Genomic DNA, 819 nt, shown 5'->3' with positions numbered 1-819 from the left:
CACGACCCCATGTCGGAAGGTGGATGGAAGATAACTATAAAGATAGGAGACAAGAAAAGGCTCTGATTTAATGTTTTGTTTCTTACCTTGATGCAGTGATATGTGATGCTGGCTGTGTATATGTGATGTTCCCACTGAATCAAAACCATTTGTACAATGATTGAGTACAAAATTTTAAAATGTAGGAACCTTGTTTTTCAGCCCGCCTTGTTTTTTTTTCGCCCGCTCGCATAAGATTTGGAGTCTGCGGAGGATGCCATCCATAAAATTTACTTGCTGTTGCCTTACTTCTGATACAATGAGACAAATCCCCCCAATAACAATTTTACATAGTATTATTACTCTACGTATTAGACAATATGCAACTTTACCTTTTTACCTGCTTTGTGCTGTGAAATTATCATTCATAAATTTTAACTATCAACCCCCTTCTTGGCTCCCATACTTGATAATTTTCTAATTAGTGCCACCAGACAAACAAGTAACGCTCAGAAATCTAGTATTGATTTTGAGACATTTTAGTGAGATGCTATGTTTGTGTAAATTGCAATGAATTTATGGCATGAGTAACGGTATTTTTCTATTGCTTCCTACTCAGAGTTCACTGGGTCTTTAAACAACTAATCCATTGGCAAGAGGCAAGGTTTGCATCATTTTTACAATGGGTAAGCACAAGGTCATTACTTAGTTACTGAACTATTCACTTCCTGTTGCTTTAACTGTGGTTAGGTTTATTTATGAATCGATTGATTTTATATTGAAGGGCACATCCCTCAGTAGGAAGTTGAGGCACGTACCTATTCAAAAGTAGATTATATA

General features: G+C 36.3%; 1 protein-coding gene across 1 annotated transcript in view; it reads left to right on the top strand.

The window, feature by feature from the left end:
• The first annotated feature begins 594 nt into the window (after positions 1-594).
• The window catches only part of LOC109462266 (alpha-2,8-sialyltransferase 8B-like), a 2,903-nt gene continuing 2,678 nt past the window's right edge, over positions 595-819 (top strand). The window contains exon 1 of the mRNA XM_019758796.1: positions 595-665. Coding sequence (XP_019614355.1) covers positions 662-665 — 4 coding nt within the window. The 5' untranslated portion in view covers positions 595-661. The remainder of the gene's footprint in view (positions 666-819) is intronic.

The sequence above is a fragment of the Branchiostoma belcheri genome, unplaced genomic scaffold (genome assembly GCF_001625305.1).
Source record: "Branchiostoma belcheri isolate BF01 breed outbred unplaced genomic scaffold, Haploidv18h27 scaffold114, whole genome shotgun sequence".
NCBI lineage: Eukaryota > Metazoa > Chordata > Leptocardii > Amphioxiformes > Branchiostomatidae > Branchiostoma > Branchiostoma belcheri.
This window is presented reverse-complemented; position numbering and strand designations above follow the sequence as displayed.